Here is a 13296-nt window from a genome sequence, read left to right on the forward strand (position 1 = left end):
AGTTATTCCACATTTACAAAATGTCCAAAAACTTCATTCTTCACAAACTTCCCCTTCTCTATTTATACAAATAATACCCTAGTCTAACTAACTAATAAGGATATTCTAGGAATTCCCTCTTTATTTAATTCAAACAACTCCTAACAACTAACCTCTTTTCTACTACCCTATGCGAATCCTATTAATACCCCCTCCTAAAAGAACCACCTTGTCCTCAAGGGGAAAATTGAGAAATTTCTCCTGGATACATTCTCCATATAATGACCAAATACGTGCACTATCTTCACTAGCAGAGCCAATGTATTTTCCACTTCTATCCCAACAGATGGAAAGAATGTCTTTAACGTGTCCCTTTAGATTGCGTAGAATGCTATCAACCTCAATTTCAACTATGTTGATACCATTTCCTGTAGCAGTAGCAAGAAACTTCCCACTACGAGGCTGAAATCTGACTTGTTTACTACCTCCCTTAGTCATACGCATGCAGGCGCCTTTTTTAACATTCCAGGGCTGCCTCTGCAGGTGTTTATCCTGTTGGTTTTGATTTTCCACAATTTTTATCACTTGGTCTGTCATTTTGTCTCCTACATTTACTGGTTGTCCATCACCACCAGAAACTTCTGCGTCTACCGAATCATCTTCCTCTATATTTCTGTGATGATACCCAGAATTATCCCCCATTATTGATGAACTAACATATTGTACACAAGTAACAACAACTGAAAGACTTTCCTCCTCCTTTGCATGAACAGAAGGAGAGTTAACACTTGAGCATGAATTTGCAGATGATAATTTCAAAGGGATGCTCTGATTCGCAGCTTCTTCCAAACTCTTATTCTCCATTTGATTTTTCTGTTCTATCAACAAGACTTTTTGGATAATTTCAGATAAGGAATGTAAATCATACATTTTTACCTCTGCTTGTAGTTCCTTCTTGAGCCCATTCAAGAATACTCCTTTCACAAGTTCTTGATCTAGAATCCTCAAGGTCCCACCGTACTTCTCGAATTCCTCCACAAACTCCTTTACGGTTCCCCTTTGTTTCAAAGACAGCAATATCTCGAAAGGATTCTGCATCATCGAAGGTTGAAATCTCTGTATTACCGCCACCTTGAACCCTTCCCAAGAAGGCGTAGGACTACATCTTTCCCATCAGTGGAACCATTTTAAAGCCTTCCCTTCCAAGGCCAACAGTGTCGTCTGCATCCTTTCAGCATCGGAGACCCCCGTCCACACGAAATACCTTTCCAATTGGCGGGTCCAGCCGTAAGCATCGTCTCCCGCGAAAACAGGGAGCTCGAATTTTCGCCACTGTTTCTGCATTTTTTTTTTTTTTGTGTCGCAGCAGAAGTTTTTCAGGCACCAGGTCGGTGCTCTGATACCAGTGTTAGAACTGGTATTAATCACAAAAAGAAAGAGTAGAAAGATTGAAGAAAGAATGTATTCAAGATCAAATTGATAGGGTTGGCATAGGGTAGTAGAAAAGAGGTTAGTTGTTAGGAGTTGTTTGAATTAAATAAAGAGGGAATTCCTAGAATACCCTTATTAGTTAGTTAGACTAGGGTATTATTTGTATAAATAGAGAAGGGGAAGTTTGTGAAGAATGAAGTTTTTGGACATTTTGTAAATGTGGAATAACTGAATTGGAGCAATTCGGTTGGGAGGGAAACTGCTGGCAGTTTCCATTTTTCTTGTACTCTTGTATCTCTTTCTTTCAATACAATTTCATAGATTCAAGATCAAATTGATCTTGGATACATTCTTTCTTCAATCTTTCTACTCTTTCTTTTCATGATTTCTGATACCAGTGTTAAAACTGGTATTAATCACGAAAAGATTGTAGTAAAATAGATGAGTAAGATAGAACAGAGGAAAAATGATGGATGATGTTGGATTTTAGTTTGGATGGAATGGTGGTGTTGAGAAGATTGTAGTGGAAATCATGTAAGTAGTTTGGAGGATGTCGTGTTCTGGTTGATTTTCTAGTGGTAGGAATTTGGGTTATTTGGTGAATGGGTATGTGATGTATCTATTTGTATATGGTTTGAAGATGTGGATGGTGTAAGGTCATAAAGAAGTGGGTCAAAAATTTTTGGGTCATGGCTGAAAGGATTGAGAATAGTAGGAACATAAGTGTTTATGTAAGGAAATTGATCTTCATAAAACTGCACATGTCTAGACAAGAAAATCTCTCTGCTATGCAAGTCAAACAATAAGTAGTCTTTGACACCAGTCTTAAATCCAAAAAATAAGCATTTTCTTCCTCTGGCAGCTAACTTAGTGCGTTGATTCATGATTGTTGTTGCAAAACATAGACAACCAAAGACTCTAAGCTCATTAGATCTGGTTGTTTGTTGTATAAAAGCTCATATGGTGATTTGTTTTGTAATATAGGATTGAGCAATCTGTTTATGATATAAGTAGCATGTTGCACAACATATGACCAAAACATCTTTGGCAATTTGGCTTGAAACAATAGAGCTCTAGTTACATTAAGCAAATGCACATGCTTCCTTTCAACCACAGAATTCTGTTGTGGAGTTTCTATGCAAGATGTTTGGTGGATGATACCAAGTTTATCAAAATAAGATGGCACATTGAATTTAATTCCATTATCAGTGCGTATTGACTTCACAGTTTTGTTGAACTAAGTATGTATGAATGTGACAAAATTCTGCATTAATGCCCTTGCTTCAGATTTAGCTTTCATTAGGTACAACCAAGTATGCCTACTACAATCATCAACAACAATTAGAAAATATTTATAACCATGGAAAGAGGAGACTGACAAAGGACCCCAGATGTCCATATGAATAAGATCAAATTGTGCTGAACATCTATGCATTTTATTAGGAAAATACAATTTTGTTTGTTTAGCTATGTGGCAAAGGTCACAAGTTTTGTGTGAATCAAAATGTACATAAGCAAAGTCTTTACAAATGCTTTGCAATACAGAAATGGAAGGGTGACCTAATCTGAAATGCCACAAATCAAAGATAGCTACACTAGACAGTAAATTAACAAAACAAGTGGCTTGTGACAGTGGTCTTGAAGGTGCAGACAGCATGTATAGATTGCTCTGCACTCTAGCATGTCCAATCATCTTCAAGGTACTCATATCCTGGATCATGCATTGAGACTTGTTAAAAATTACTCTACAATTCAAAGCATTGGCTAGTTTATGAATTGAAATGAGATTGAATTTGAATTCTGGGACATACAAAACATTGTGTAAGATTAAGGACTCAGAAAACATGACCATCCATGAATGATTTGCTTTAACAACTGACCCATTAGGTAGTTTAATAAGGACTGGATTGATTGAATGATAGGTAACAAAACTAGATAAATGTGGGCATACATGGTCAGTGGCACCAGTGTCAAGAATCCATGGATAATTGTTACCTAAATTCTGTATAGAGTCCTCATGAGCATCAGTCTCATTGATTGGCATGATCCTGAGTTGATTCACCTTATGAGTCAATGACAATTGTGCATTGTTATTTATCAAGGCAACAAGTTCTGCATATTGAGCAGGGCTAAAATTGAGAGTAGGCTTAGCTGAGTTTCCTGTAGGAACATCATCAATTTGATTTTCTGTTGACACAATATTAGTGTTTGATGTGTTATAGATCCCACCATTGTTTTGTTTCATTTTCTGCATTCCAAAACTAGGAAGGAAACCATGCTTAAAATAACACACATCTGTTGTATGCCTCTCTTTACCACAAAAGGTGCATATCTTAGCATTGTTGGTTCTTCCTGATCCTGAACCTCTACCAAAACTTCTACCTCTGCCTTGATAGTTGTTATTTCGTCCAGATGCATTTCCTCTACTCATACCTCCTCTCCATTGCTGAGATGAATTATTGTTCTGTTGAATTCTTGATTCACTTGAATTGAACAGAATTTTGGTGCTTGTTTCACCAATTTGTCTTTCTTGCTATATTAACAATTGGAAAGCCTTGTTAATTGTAGGTAAAGGCTCCATCAATAAAATCTGAGCCCTGGTTGCACTGAAATTATCATTCAATCCCTTCAAGAAGCATACAACATATTTTGAATCTCTATAATTCTTCACTACCTTCATTGCACTACAACTGCATTTGACAAGGCAAGTACATGATGGCAATGACCTTAATGATTCCAAATCTTCCCAAATGGTTTTCAAATCAGTGAAGTAGCTTGAGATGTCTCTTTCTCCTTGTTTGATGGAATGCAATTCTTGCAACAGATCTGATATTCGAAAATGATCCCCTTTCGAATACCTTTCTTTCAAATCATCCCACAAATCTTGAGCATTGTCAATGTAAACTATGATTTATGCTATTTGTGTTGACAAACACCTTGTAACCCATGAAACAATCATATTGTTGCATCTCTCCCAAACATCAAAATCTGGATCTATGGGATCAGGTATTGGAATTGAACCATTTACAAATTTATATTTGTTTTTCGAAGACAAGGCACGTCTTAGGCTTCTACTCCATGATTGATAATTTGATCCATCTAATGGTGTTGACATCAGAATTGCTCCAGGATTCTCTCCTGGATGCAAGTAATATGGACTCCTAGGGTTTTGTGATTGAATTCCATTGTTGTAGACATGTGCATCATGATCTTGTGTTTCTGATGTGTAATCCACCATTGAATTTTGTGGAGTGAACGAAGAACAAAGAAGAAGATGAAGATTTTGAGAGATGGAAAACAGAAAAAAAATGAAGATGAAGAGAAAGGTGAAGAAAACAGTTATCAGAGTTTTGCAGCGGTATTAAGAGCATTATGCTCTGATACCATAATGGATTTGCACTCATCAACATTTGTATTTCATTGATTGATGAATTATGAGCTAATAACTCATATATACAGTGATTCAACTAACTTGCCAGAAATAGAAATAACTGAATGGCAGTTAGAAACAGATTTCCTAAAAAGGAAAGAATACAAAATACAAAAGCTATACTATTTTCTTCTTGTACAATACGGCATCTATTCCTTCTCTTCAATTAATATTGGTATGCTCTAATAGGTTGTACCCTTGATGAGCTTTACAAAGGTTGCAGAAGGAGGATGAGGATCTCAAGGATTGTCCCTGGTGAATTTTAGTAACTCTATCACCCCTTTATTGTTCATAATTTAGTTCATCATGGTAGAATTTGTGTTTTTTTAAAGAAATTTTGGTAGAATTAAGGTAGTGGATTTGGTTTTGTATAAAATTGATGTGTTAGTTGGAATTATGATGGGAGTTTTTGCATGTTTGTGTTAGCTATAAGCAGAGTCGCACAATTTGCCCCGGATTCGCAGTTCTTGCTGTACTAGGAAGCACTAATAGAGGAAGTGATTGATGGAGGAAGTGTAGGAAAATGCCACAGTAGAATGGAGGAAGGAACAAATACCATAAGGAAGAGATGAGAAGCAACTAAAAACCTTACTAGTTGATTCTAATTAAAAGGGTCTGGGCCTTCAGAAATGAAATTTAGAGTAAGAAGAAAATCTGTCGACTTTATAAATCGAGAGGGTTCAAGTCCCTCTATCCCAAAAGAAGCTTGGACTGGCAGCATTTTGTAATTCTGACCATACAATAAAAAATACAGCGCAGTAGTTAAAGTGTACCGCGAGCCCAAGTAACATACTGAACAAGTATATCCCTCTTGTACCGCATATTTACAAAGTGACGTATTACAGTACTGCATATGTGATGAATCTGGTCTCTGGCTATAAGGAAAGTGCAGATATTAGCAGAATCTAATGCAGAATTTGGATTGATCAATCAGAAATGGAAAAAAGCATTGGAATTGAAATATTACTGATATTGAAACTAATATAACTTGTAGTGTCACATGTCAATGTAATAAACTGGAGTTTTGTTGCTAATGTTGAATTACACAAAGTGTTTGACTTTATTCAATAGCAAAAATCCATTTGATTTTAGCAGACAATTATTGGATTACACTATGAAGATTTTATGCTATGGTTGTAGAATATTTCTTGGATATTTTTCATGTTAGTTGAAGATTTCAATGGCCTTACCTTAGCCATCATTTTTTTGTTCATGTCATTGCTATTATTTTTGTTGTTATTATTATGTTTGGCTTGGGATTGGAGTTGGGCCCCTTAGTGTTAATGTCAACTAGATTAAAAAATACTTCATGTGGTGTGTATTCAGTAGCCCCTGCTTTTGTTATTTTGTTTAAAGTTTTCGCAGTAACTTTAAGCCTGTAGAAAAAATCTTGAAGATTGATATCAAACCTGGTTGGAAGAAGGCAACCAAGAAAGAGGAGCTGCTCCTGATGATCTAATTTTCGTGGTGGATGAGAAATCGCACGCTTTTTTCAAGAGGGATGGAAATGATTTGGCAGTGACTTAAAATATATTACTTGTAGATGCTCTCATCACATGAAAGACTTTCAACTTGACAACATCGGCCGGAAGAGACCTCACAACCCAAAGGACTGATATCATGACATGAAAGACTTTCAACTTGACAACATTGGCTGGAAGAGACCTCACAATCCAAATGACTGATATTGTGACATGAAAGACCAGTTTAATATGTAATCATTAAATAGGTAGTTATGTAATTCCACTATTAGATAGGAATTTTTGTGCACAGTACAAACTAAATAAATAAGGCAAAGTTGCTACCTTATCTGCAGCATGTTTTCAGCTGCAAAAGTATTTGGATTTGTTTTAATTAGTCTTCTATGTTTTTCTTATTTTGACTCTGATGTTCAAGTAGAAAGAAAACAGAAAAAGAAAACTAATGTCATTATCTTTGCATTGAATGGTTTCAGTTGAATTAGAAATGTCTTGTTTATTTGTAATGTGCTTAGTATGAAATTGACTTATCTGGATATATGTCCTGATAAGTTATAATCTGCAGTGTATCAATGACCATTCCTTTTTGTCCTATAAGAGTTGTTGAAGATTTTTTATTAGAAGAGTCAAATAACTCTAAAGAATCCAATAATTTTAATAGTTGTTGATTGGTGCCCTTTATGGCTTATTCATTCATGCTCCATGTTGGGCACAAAAACATGACACATTTCTACAAGATATTACAATGCAAATTGGTAATGTATAAAGAATTACAACTATTTGTTTTTCCTTTTCTCCTAGTGAAAATAAAAAATGATTATAACAACTTATTTCATTGTGAATTGTTGGTATGTTCTTTTTCCCTTGTAATGGTAAAGGTATAAAGAATATGCTGCAAGGCCTTGCTGATAATATTAAAGTAAATGCATGATCACACATTTAGTTTTGTGTGTTTCTCAATCATCCTTTGTAGCTCCTCCTTTCTTACTCCTACCACTTTATCAGCAACTTTGCCTCTCTTAATGAGTATGAAAGTTGGCAACGCTTGCACCTGAAATGCTCGAGACACCGCCTATCACCATTTATACACGGAACACAAATCAGTTCTCAAGTGGTACAAATCATTTGTGACTCTAAAAAATAGCACTAATATGAAGTGTTGTTTTTGCAATAATGAATAGACTAGTTAAAAGTGAAGGAGGTTGAGTAACATACCATTAACTCATCCACATCAATCTTGATGAACTCAACATTTGTGTATTTTGCAGCAAAGTCTTGGATAGTTGGGTCCATGAGTTTGCAAGGTCTACACCATTTAGCTGTGAAATCAACCACCATCTGTAGCAAAGAAACACTATTTCAGGGAAAAAACCAATTTTATAAATTGATTATGATTCTAGATTTCTAGTGAAATGTCATAGTTACTAAAACATACCAAGTTGTGTGTTTCTTCCAAGGCATTAAAATGAGCATTCCATTTAGCAGTGGAATCGAAAGTAATGATGTTGTTGGATGACTCTGATGATTCATCGACATTAAATAAGTTGGATCCCATGTTGGTTCCTTCTGGCTGGAAATGATAAACCAAATTTGATTTACGAGTCTGTATGATGAATCAGAAAATAGTTGGAAGAGGTTGAGGTTTCTTAAGTGGTTGGAAAGCCCTATATAGGGATGAAAAGGTTGTGGGAAACTACTATGTGGTTTCGTTTGATGGATCATATTCTTCTAAGTGGCAAGCTGTAAAAGAGAACCTTGAAGCTAATTGAACTGAAGATACATTTGAAAGCATAAGTACCTGATAGTAATGTAATTGCAATACATGTAACTAACATAGTGTATTCAACATATATAATTAATGGTCAATGCTAAAATGGGAACCATGAGATAGTTCTCATGGATGCAAACTATGTTTTAGCCGTTGGATTTAAAAATGTGGTAACTAGTTACCGTTTCGACATTTTTTAGAAGTCGTGGATCCAAGTACGACTTTTGTATAGAAGTCGTGACATCCTTTAACGACTTCTGAGTGTGTTATTGATATTGTTTAGAAGTTATGAATCCAATGTACAACTTCTGAGTGTATTTTTTAAATGTAGAAGTCGTGATTTATATTTACAACTTCCGAGTGTGAATGTTTAGAAGTCGGATTCTCAATGTACGACTTATGATATCATTTTTTCTATTCACCAGAAGTCGGGATTTGCAAATATGACTTCCCAACAGTGTTTCAAATACCTCACAGAAATCGTACATTGATATCACGACTTCTAAACGATGTTTCAAATACCTCGCAGAAGTCGTACATTAATATCACGACTTCTAAAAATTCGATAACCAGTTACCAATTCAACGACTGAGATCAATGACTATTCAATCTAACAGTTAATAACGCATCTCTCATTCTATTTTTTGCCTAACTTTTGAACCATTTATTAGAATTTGACAAATTTTATATAGGTAGAAAAATTCATTCTATGATATTTTTCATACTAAGACTGAAAACTCCCTCCTGAACATAAATGGTTTATGTTTTCATTGCTGTTCTGACTTTCCAGCTTAGTCCTTATCCTTATTAATGAGTAAGATGCTGGGAAAGTTGCAGGAAAAATTGCACTGCAAGAAAACATCTTATTGATTAGTTTCTAATATTCAATTAAGGGTCTTCCAAAAAAGTATTTTAAGGGCTATTGATTAAGGAACCAAAATAGAGATACTGCATGAAAATCACACTAGCAAGCTTTTTGTCACAGATTTCTTAACCATTTCTCTTAGAACATTAGTTAGCATTTTCCTTCGGCAATTGCTGATTCTTTATTACTACTAATATATCGCGTGACATTCCAGAATTTGATTCTTCTTATTCTCATGCAACTTTTCAATGAATTTGATTCTTCTTTTTTTCATGCAACTTTTTGGATGCTTTCAGAATCACACGCTTAAATCTGAACCTCAAAACTTTATAAAAAGGAAAAATCAAAAGGGATCTAAAAGAACGGTGTTTAATGAAGTATAACTATGATTTCAATATCAGCATATGTGAGAAAAGGAAGATTTTGATTGAATTCTTGCAGCATATGAAGATTCTGAAAAACAATCTGTCATCAAATCAGCTTGTCATCTTTTGTGTGAAAACATACCTATGAGCTGTTGCAGACTTGGATATTACACTGTCTGAGTATAATTCAGAATGTAACAGATAAAAAGGAAGAGGAAAAAAATTATTCGTCATTTTCTTTTCCATCATAATAATATATAAATCAAATCTTTGCACGTGCATAGATATTAAATTCAAAATACAAACACAAAAACATAAAGTACAAAAAAAAAAAAAGATACAATAGTCCCCAATCTTTTTAATAACACAACTTTGCCTAAGGTTCACATTAATCACCTTGAATTTATGAAATTAGTACTTCAATTCTTAATCATTATATAAATATTTCATTACTTATAGAGTGTATTTATTATGAGAATAAAATATCTCTTGGTATAAGGAGACTCCTTCTGCCAATGAAATCATAACATGTGTCATGTTTCATTATTTTCTGTAAAAATATTTTTAAAACCAAACAAAATAGTACACCATGTCATATATATTTTTACTGGCTGAATGAGATAAGTTATTTCCTGATATAAAGAGATACATTATTCTCATTTATTATGGTTGTCCCGTGATATTTTGTCAACTATAAAAATGGTGTTTCACTTTAATCTCAAAGTTGATGGACAATATGTGACACAGAAATTATGCAGTGGAATTAAAAAGCTCTAAACAAAGGATACAGCTGCTTGAGTTGCAACTGTTTTTGTTTCTTCAGCAAAATGTAAGGTTGAGGAATAAAAAAGAGATTCATGATATTAGAAATCAGAGCATTTATGCATCATCTTTTAATGTAAGATTTCTATCTTCAATTTTTTTAACAACTTTCTTTGCCACATTAATTAGTATTCCCCTAATGTATTTTGTATAATACATCTTATTTCTATTGTAGGCACTTGTATGGGAAATAATAAAGTAATTAACAGTAATTATATATGGTTCTGGACTAATTAAGCTTGTTAAAAGTGGACCAGCCATCCCTAAATGCTTACTAAACAAAATTAAAAGATGCTATATTGTCTAAAATGGACAATATAGAATCAATTTTTGTCCCAGTCATCTCAATCAATTAAATTGCAACACATAAAGTATGAGTTTTCGTATTCCATCTTTTAGAACTGCATTTCTTTCCTTTTTAAAATAAAAATAAAAAATGTCTACCGATTTTTTTTTTGTTAACGGGCTCACAATTTCATTTTTTTTTTTTGAAATATTCTTTTTTCCCCCATTTTTCTTAATCCTTAACATATTTTTTGTGGCATTACATAGTAAACCATTATGGAACATTTGTGCTCGAATGTGATTGGTATAGGAGGGATTTGAACTCAGCACCTTGCAATTAACTGCAAAAACAATTACTTTGATTGCAAAAAAGTACATTTATTTTGGGAAAGGTCTAATGTAGTGGATCCGACTTAGGATATGTAAAATTCGTTGTTCAAAGTTTAAAAATGTGCAATGTAATTCATACTAACTTGTCACTTTTACTCCTTTTGTTTTCTCTTGCATCAGACTCTTGAGTGAAATTGTCAAGTAGAAAGCAAGTGATAATTTTGGTACCATTTTTTATGAGAAAAGTTCAATTTATTCCACCCAACTTAAGTTCATAAGCGATTTGGTTTTGCAACATTTTAAAAATGTAATTTCAGCCATTAAAGTTTGATGAAAAATTAAATGGAATGACAAAAAAATTCAGATGTCAAAAAGGTTGTGGAGAAAATAATGTATGTATCAAGAGGTTTTACCTTCTCAATACATTATTTATATATTAAGCATCATTGATTTTTAAATAAAAACAATACATATATAAATAGCGAAAGATCCAATGATAAAAAATAAAAAAAACCTCTTACAACATAGAGGTTTTGTATTTTTGAAGTTGAGGACCAAAGTGTACATTACCCTAAGTTGAAACAAGTAAACTAGACATATTACTATAAACATTATGATAAAATTCAGGGTCTAGGGATATGGGTTTGATGTAGCGTGGCAATGGCAACATGGTGCGTAAACATTATGATAAATACTATAAATTATGCTAAAAAAATAGCCTTATTACGAGGTACCTCCTTTTTAATAAGGACATATGATGTGAAATAGTTGAAAAATAAAAATATAATAGAAAAATTACATCAAACCCTAATGAAATCTTAACATCTCACACAAACTTTATGAAAAAATGAAATGACATTCCTTTTTCTTACATAAATGCTTTTCACCAAGTTGACCCTTACTTTTGTCAAAACTTCAATAAAAGTTTAAAGATAATCTAAGCACCTCACGTAAACAAGTTAATGTGGTATGACAAGATATATTAAATAAATTTCTCCTTATTCTTGTTCCCTTAATATGGTTGATACTCCTTGACACTTTTTTAAAGTGCAAAATCACAGACTTTAGTTTAGATGCTTCTCAATCAATGTTTCTAGCTCCTCAGTTTTTGCTCCCACCAACTTATCAACAACTTTGCCTTTTCTCATCAATATGAATGCTGGCATTGCCTGCACTTGGAATTCTTGAGAGACCCCCTGTTCACATTTATACCTTAGAACCAAAATTAGTTCCTAATAATAATATGATCCAATGATCTTGATTATTTAATGAAAGAAACAAATCTTACTTTATAATTATCCATCAAAAGTTATTGCTTTAAAGGTAACATGAGGAGATAATATGATTACAAAGGAGTATGAATTATCTCCAGTACTAGAGAGCAAGTAATATAAAATCAATGAAAAAATAAAATGTTAAGACACTTGTATCATTTTATTTATAGTAAAATTATATTTTTGTCATTAAAATCAAAATAAGAAATAAAAACTTACGTCCCAAGAAGATCCTACTTCATTATAAATTAAGTGTAAATGGGTGTTGAGAAAACAATGCAAACTAATAATAAATAAATGCTGTAGAATGTATAAAGTGTGTTCCTCTAGCAATAAGTGAACATGTAATTGTGAAAGGAAATAAATAATACCATTAACTCATCCACATCAATCTTGATGAACTCAACTTCTGTGTATTTTGCAGCAAACTCTTGGACAACATGGTCCATGTATTTGCAAGGTCCACACCATGTAGCAGTGAAATCAATCACCATCTTTACCACTCAAAAATAAAATTAAAATAAAGATGATATAATCATATAATGATGGTGATTGATTAAATCATATAATAAATAAAGTGAGTGATTAATTATATAACCATACCAACTTGTTCATTCCTTTGGAGGAATCAAAGTGAGCCTTCCATTTAGCAGTTGAATGGAAGGTGAGAATGTGAGATGATTGTGATGATGCATAAGGATAGCATTCCATGTTGGATATGTTAGCTCCCATCTTGCTTCTTTCTCTTTGACACTGAAAAATATCACCCAAAATTTGCCTTTGGACTCTAAGAGGTTTTGGTTCGAGCTTGATTTGATGAAATCATTTTCTAAGAAAGCTTCATTTATAGGACTAACAAAAGTAGGGGGAGAAACTATTAAGGTACTTTCTCTCCAAAATAATGCAGATGCCAAAGTTTTATACTATTCACATATTATTCAACATCATAATCGACACTTAGTTAAAAATAATACATATAAATGTACACTAGATAGTATATTGTATCGACTATATAAAAAAACAAATATATCATCAGTGCATAAATTTTGTACTCTTCTTTAAAAGACATCCGATTCATATACTCTAATGGAGAATTAGAATAAATTATGCCAGAGATCATATTTAAGAGCACAAGTGCCTTTTTTATCAATACATCCTTTCATTGTTTTGTTAGTCATACGTGGGCTAACATATTTACTTGTCAAAAGTTATGTTTTGATTGAAAGATATAAAGCATAAATAATGTTGTAGCGGAAGACCGATGCAGAA

The 13296-nt window shown here is 33.3% G+C and overlaps 2 protein-coding genes across 3 annotated transcripts; both read right to left on the reverse strand.

Annotated features, from left to right (window-relative positions):
• LOC109359483 (thioredoxin H2-like) lies at window positions 7116-7969 on the reverse strand. The gene is made up of 3 exons (XM_019604165.1): window positions 7754-7969; window positions 7534-7656; window positions 7116-7390 (listed from the first exon to the last, which is right to left on the reverse strand). Exons 1-3 carry the CDS (start codon window positions 7871-7873, stop codon window positions 7250-7252), a joined length of 384 nt encoding a protein of 127 aa, XP_019459710.1. The 5' UTR covers window positions 7874-7969; the 3' UTR covers window positions 7116-7249.
• LOC109360080 (thioredoxin H2-like) lies at window positions 11486-12836 on the reverse strand. 2 transcript variants are annotated; one of them, XM_019604818.1, is made up of 3 exons: window positions 12631-12836; window positions 12399-12521; window positions 11486-11922 (listed from the first exon to the last, which is right to left on the reverse strand). In XM_019604818.1, exons 1-3 carry the CDS (start codon window positions 12757-12759, stop codon window positions 11818-11820), a joined length of 357 nt encoding a protein of 118 aa, XP_019460363.1. In that variant the 5' UTR covers window positions 12760-12836; the 3' UTR covers window positions 11486-11817. The 2 variants fall into 2 exon arrangements, with proteins under 2 accessions (XP_019460363.1, XP_019460362.1); XM_019604817.1 differs by having other exon boundaries at window positions 11814-11949; window positions 12631-12835.

Source organism: Lupinus angustifolius, chromosome LG11 (assembly GCF_001865875.1).
Source record: "Lupinus angustifolius cultivar Tanjil chromosome LG11, LupAngTanjil_v1.0, whole genome shotgun sequence".
Taxonomy (NCBI): domain Eukaryota; kingdom Viridiplantae; phylum Streptophyta; class Magnoliopsida; order Fabales; family Fabaceae; genus Lupinus; species Lupinus angustifolius.

Coding starts and splice junctions, on each gene's coding strand:
- LOC109359483 (XM_019604165.1), bottom strand. CDS start 7,873: ATGGGATCCAACTTATTTAATGTCGATGAATCATCAGAGTCATCCAAC. Junction 7,657..7,753: donor TGGAAGAAACACACAACTTG/GTATGTTTTAGT, acceptor TCTTTGCTACAG/ATGGTGGTTGATTTCACAGC. Junction 7,391..7,533: donor TTGATGTGGATGAGTTAATG/GTATGTTACTCA, acceptor AAATGGTGATAG/GCGGTGTCTCGAGCATTTCA.
- LOC109360080 (XM_019604817.1), bottom strand. CDS start 12,759: ATGGGAGCTAACATATCCAACATGGAATGCTATCCTTATGCATCATCA. Junction 12,522..12,630: donor CCAAAGGAATGAACAAGTTG/GTATGGTTATAT, acceptor TGAGTGGTAAAG/ATGGTGATTGATTTCACTGC. Junction 11,950..12,398: donor TTGATGTGGATGAGTTAATG/GTATTATTTATT, acceptor AAATGTGAACAG/GGGGTCTCTCAAGAATTCCA.